Consider the following 5,273-nt stretch of genomic DNA (forward strand, 5'->3'; position numbering starts at 1 on the left):
GCCTTTGCTAAATCAGAGGCTTCATGTACTTCAGGCTACATTAATTTGCTCAGATATCACATCTGTCACAATAGCCACAATCAGGGATAAAATGAGTTTCAGCAGTCTACTATTATTCTCTAAAATCTATTTATTTATTTCAATAAGAAAATTGGTGAATTAAAAAGAGACATGAAGGAGATTGCCATGTCTGCACATTTAGGTCTTTAAGAGCAGCCCTAAATTGCCCTTCTGTTCCGCCATGTTTTGTATTGAGTTCTGCGCTACAGGATGCGGAAAGGAGGTAACATTTGAGAAGCAGGCTTCTACTTGGTCTTCCCTGATATGAAAGCTTCACATATAGATCACAAAACCATCATGGAGATTGAGAGAAAGAGAGAAAAGAAACCATACACATAGCCCCAAGGCTAACTGTCGCCCTGACCCAGAGTAGATAGATGCGTATCCCTCTGTTAAATAGTGAGCAGGCCCTTTTAGAATCCATCAGTCGAATCCCCTTTCCTTTCAGGGATCCATAACCCAGAACTTGCTTACCTAACAGCACATATACCCAGTAGACAGCCTCATCTTTCCCCAGAGGAGTAGCTGGTGGTTTCAAACTTCAGACCTTGAAGTTAGCAGCCGAGTTTGTCATAACCAGTATGCCACCGGTGCACAGGACCCACAAATATGGACCTATGTCTTGACAACTGAAGAGTTAATTACAGGCCATCCTTTCCAAGATCTCCTTGTCTCTTTATTCCTAGGAACTGGCTGTTATATAATCAATGAACTCCAGAGTTGGACTTGACCCAGGTTCAAACTCTGAGTGAGAAGTAGCATCTTTTTTACCGGACCAAATGCTGCCACTCTCTTAATCATCTAACCTTTGACTGGACAAATTGAGTGGTGCTCTTGTTGCCTGCATATCTATTTTCAATCAGCATTTGTATATCTCCCAGGCACCCCTGCCTTCCTCTTTGGATGACCTTACCATTTATCATGACGATTCCATTCAGGCACATCTGAGCGGCCTCTGCTGCTGCTATGATTGGAGAACCTCATTCCTTATTGGCTTTTCCTGTCATCAGCTCTGGCTTTTGATTCTGCTACTCACCTTCTCAGAGAATTTCTTATGGATTCGATAAATGTTGTGCTGGAGGCCCTGCTACAGAACATAATCATCCAATGAATACACATTGCGATGCAATCTGCAAGGTTGGCAGTTTGAAACCACCTGCAGCTCCTTGGGGGAAAGACAGGGCTTTCTACTCCTGTGAGCAATTACAATCTTGGAAACTCATGGGCAGTTCTACTCTGTCCTGCAGGCTGGCAATGAGTTGGTATTGGACCGATGGCAGTGAGTTTGGCTCTATATAGATCTCAGCAAGTTCCCGTTCTTGATTCCCTTCATCCCTTCTTCCACCACCTGCCACGGCAATTGTAGCAATCCAGTCTCACCAAAAGTCAGGCATCACTTTCTCCATGCTTCCAGATGCCACCCGAATACTGACCTTCTAACTATGTTAGTCCCCCACCGTATCCTCACACATCACCTCTCAGTCCCAGCGCTCTATTTCATTTCCATTTCTCACACAGTATTGGTGAACATCCCTCTCAGAGAGGGCTCTGAACTATGTCATGTTTATTATTTCAACAAGCAAATCATGAGTAGTTTATTCTTCCCAGGGATCCTTTCTATAGTTTTTCAAAATTAGGTATATTGTTGGAGAAGATGGATGACTAGGTGGGGAGATGTGGACTCTCAGATTGTGGACTTGTTTGTACAGAACCTCACAGGTCTACATCATTCCATTAACCTGAACTCCGTTGGGGGAGGGGTGTGTCTATAGTACATTGGGATGGGGGACTTCAGGCCAAATGGTCTCTAAAGAGTTTAACGTTCAGTGACCCTATCTAGAAAAGGGGAGAAATGGGATTTGAATTCAACTTGAGTTCACTGGCATAAGAATGACAAGACAACAGAACAAGTTCTGAAACACACCAAACAATCCTTTTGGGCAGAGACAAAAGGACAGGGCGAACCTTCTTACAAACCACACCGTGCCTGGAATGTCTTATTTCATACATTTTACAAGCTCACACATTCTCATTTTTCTCTCTTGCCACCATCAAGATTGCAATTTTCCTCCTAACATTGCCCATGGACGTCATCAACTAATATCTAACTTTTTCAAAACCGAGGCTTTGTATGAATGCGATGATGGATACACTCTGCAGGGACGTGCTAAGATCTCCTGCAGTAGTTCAACCTGGTCCTCTCCACTTCCTCAGTGTAAAGGTAACTGCTCCTCCCTTTTCAATGCAGGGCAAAGTGGGTGGAAAACCATGACCGGGTGAAGAGGAGAGCTTAATTTCTGTCTGAGACAACATGCATACATCTTTTTATACTATTTATCTTAAGAAATTAATATGTGCACATGGTACCCAATGCAAAAGTACAAAACATTTACTGAAAAGTTCCTCTTCCCTATGTTTTTAGTCCACTCACACAATTTAGGCCTCGAAAGGCATTCTGTACTCCCGCATCCCCCACCTCTGTGTCTTGTATATATTTCCAAAAATATAGGAGAGGTTTTTACCTGAAAGTAGCTGTGGGCTCAAGCAATAATTCAATAAAAACTTCCCTTAGTATAAATGTATGCTTCTATGGGATAATTCCAGCCATCATGAAGTGTCTCCATCAGGGCCTTGTGCAGGAAATAAAGTTGTCCATGACACAGGTGGTGTGGTGAGGGACGCTCTCCTTGTTTGCCAACAGGTTATGGTGACAGAATGAGTCAGCCTTGTGCCTGGGGTTTACATGTAAACAGCTATTTTTATTATTTTCTAACAACAATCTCAGAAATTGCTTGTAACTGTTGTGTCCATGAGTACAGAGGACAATGAGGCAAGAAGAGTATTTTCATTTTTACAGCTATGAAGACCACAAGAGATAGTTATTTTACGATCTAGGAATCTAGGGTCACTATAGATAATATTATTATGTTTTAAAATTATGTCCTGAGCAAGTTTCTCCACATCTCAACAATGTCAGCTTCCCCCCACCCTAGTAAGTGTGATTAAAAGCCATCTCATAGGATGACTGTGAGGTTCAAATGAGATGATCATATAGTCCATAAAACAGTCCAAATTCTGATATATAGTCAATGCTCAATGAAAGTGTTGATTAATGTTCTAGTTTTATCAAAGTGAAAAAATATTAGACTCAAAAATATACCCTAACACCACAAACCCACCACCATTGTGTTGATTCTAATTCATAATGATCATACAGAGTTCCAAAGTTATAAATCTTGATGGGCCCAGATGACATCATCTTTCTCCCTTAGAGCAACTGGTGGGTCCGAACTGCCAGCCTTATGGTTAGCAGTCCTTTAGTTACCAGGCAGTGCCATTCAAGCTCCTCTAAATATAATTCATACTTATCATTCTAGCCTCCTATCATGCTTTTTTCTTAGAATGACAGATCAATTAAAAATGTGTTTTCATTACAGCCCAGTGCCTGAAACCAACAGTAGAAAATGGTCATTTGTCTGTGGAAAAGTATATCTATTATGAAGGTGAAAATATTACTGTCCATTGTAATCATGGTTACAATGTAGTTGGCACCCAAAGCATCAGCTGCTCAGAGAACAGAACCTGGTACCCAGAGGTGTTTAAGTGTGAGTGGGTAAGTAGCACACACAGTTCAAGAAAGTTCCTGTCCTGTCACATCCTAAACACGGTGGGCCCTCTGAAACACCCTCCCAGCCATCACTGATGAGATCGGACTTGTCAGTAGTCCTTTCTGAAATCACTCAACAGCATCTTCTTTTCACCACTAGAAGGACCTAATGCGTTAGGAAGGGCAAGTTTTCCTGCTATCACCTTAGGACAGGAAAAATTGAGACCCTTAGTGAGAGGCCTTCTCATTGACTTAAGAACCTTGACTCTGAACTTTGTCAAGACCATATAATGATATCCTGTTGTTTTATTTCGGGATGGCTAGCAGAAAGAGCTGAGGCCTTCTGAGGAGCTGTCTCAGAACAGATGTCTGTCTGTCTCTTCAGGACAGACCTAAAGAGCCTTCTAGTTTACTGTACTCAACCTCCAATTCTGGGTTGGTTGTGATCCTGTGACTTTGCCTTTGTCAGTGATATACTCTTTCTCATGATCTGAAATGAGCCATTCACCCATGCCCGCCACTCTGTCTCTTCTAGGAAGTTCCTGAAGGCTGTGAGGCAGTGCTAGCAAGCCAGCACCTTCTGAAGTGTCTCCCACATCCAGAGGAGGTGAAATTGGCCCTGGAGGTGTACAAACTGTCCCTGGAGATTAAAAAACTGGAACGAGAGACCAGCAACGCAAATACATGCCCTCGGGATTCTTCACTGTGAAATCTCCCAAAACAGGGAGGAAAAGTGATTAGCTACTTTCAGTTCAATACCGATCACTTCTGTCTCACCACTCTACTGTCCCTTCGGCACCGTAAGCTATGGTACTACCTATCTGGGTAAGATAACGGCTGTGTGCTTTTGAAATGATAGAATCGTTGCTCATCTGCCCTCTTTTGGCTCATACAACTGCTTTTTTGAATGCAAAGTATAAATTGTTTTTCCATTAAAAGTCCTCATATCAAAAAGCTCTTTTGTCTTCCTGGCCACTCAGGACTGTGTGAGACAAGGGTCCGAAAGAAGCTGATTGCTTAGAGCTGCTGCACTGATATCTGAAATAAGTTGATGAAACTGTGTCCTTTATCATTATTATTGTTGGCTTTAACAAAAGGACATTTATTTTGTCACAGTTTAGGAGGCTAGTTGCCAGCTAAGGAAAGGCTTTCTCTCTCTGCTCAGAGAGGAGGTCTTTGTCTTTTTGCAGCTTCTTTCTTTCCATTTCCTCTTCTGAAGACTGTCACCTGCCCTTTGTTCTTCTGCCTGCCGGGCTGGTCCAGAACCCAAGCTGAATCGCCAGTGTGAGTGTGTCCTTGGGCGTGTGAAACTGGAGAAGGCTGTCTTTGGATAGATACAGCTGCCGTGAGACCCCCCAAGATGGCAGTGAGTAATGGGAACACAATCAATAAATATGCTTCTGCGCTCTCTAAGCAGATGTGCCCTCATAGTCAGCCACGTTAGTCCCGCCATCTGCCCTGTGATCAGTTGCACAAATGAGAGTTGCAATGCTTACAGGCATTTCCTTCTTGTATGCATTCCATAGTTTTGTATTGGTTTCACTCTCAAAATATACAAGGCCAATGGAGTGTGTTTTCGGTGCTATAAGGACACAAATGCTGGTCC

At 42.7% G+C, this 5,273-nt stretch overlaps 1 protein-coding gene across 1 annotated transcript in view; it reads left to right on the forward strand.

The window, feature by feature from the left end:
• Nucleotides 1-4,621, forward strand: part of C4BPA (complement component 4 binding protein alpha) — a 27,719-nt gene extending 23,098 nt beyond the window's left edge. Inside the window, exons 9-11 of the mRNA XM_013003940.3 lie at nucleotides 2,117-2,281; nucleotides 3,498-3,673; nucleotides 4,203-4,621. Coding sequence (XP_012859394.3) covers nucleotides 2,117-2,281; nucleotides 3,498-3,673; nucleotides 4,203-4,376 — 515 coding nt within the window. The 3' untranslated portion in view covers nucleotides 4,377-4,621. The remainder of the gene's footprint in view (nucleotides 1-2,116; nucleotides 2,282-3,497; nucleotides 3,674-4,202) is intronic.
• The last annotated feature ends 652 nt before the right edge of the window (nucleotides 4,622-5,273 follow it).

The sequence above is a fragment of the Echinops telfairi genome, unplaced genomic scaffold, assembly GCF_000313985.2.
Source record: "Echinops telfairi isolate 266 unplaced genomic scaffold, ASM31398v2 ScPeMD7_7424;HRSCAF=8462, whole genome shotgun sequence".
Taxonomy (NCBI): Eukaryota; Metazoa; Chordata; class Mammalia; order Afrosoricida; family Tenrecidae; genus Echinops; species Echinops telfairi.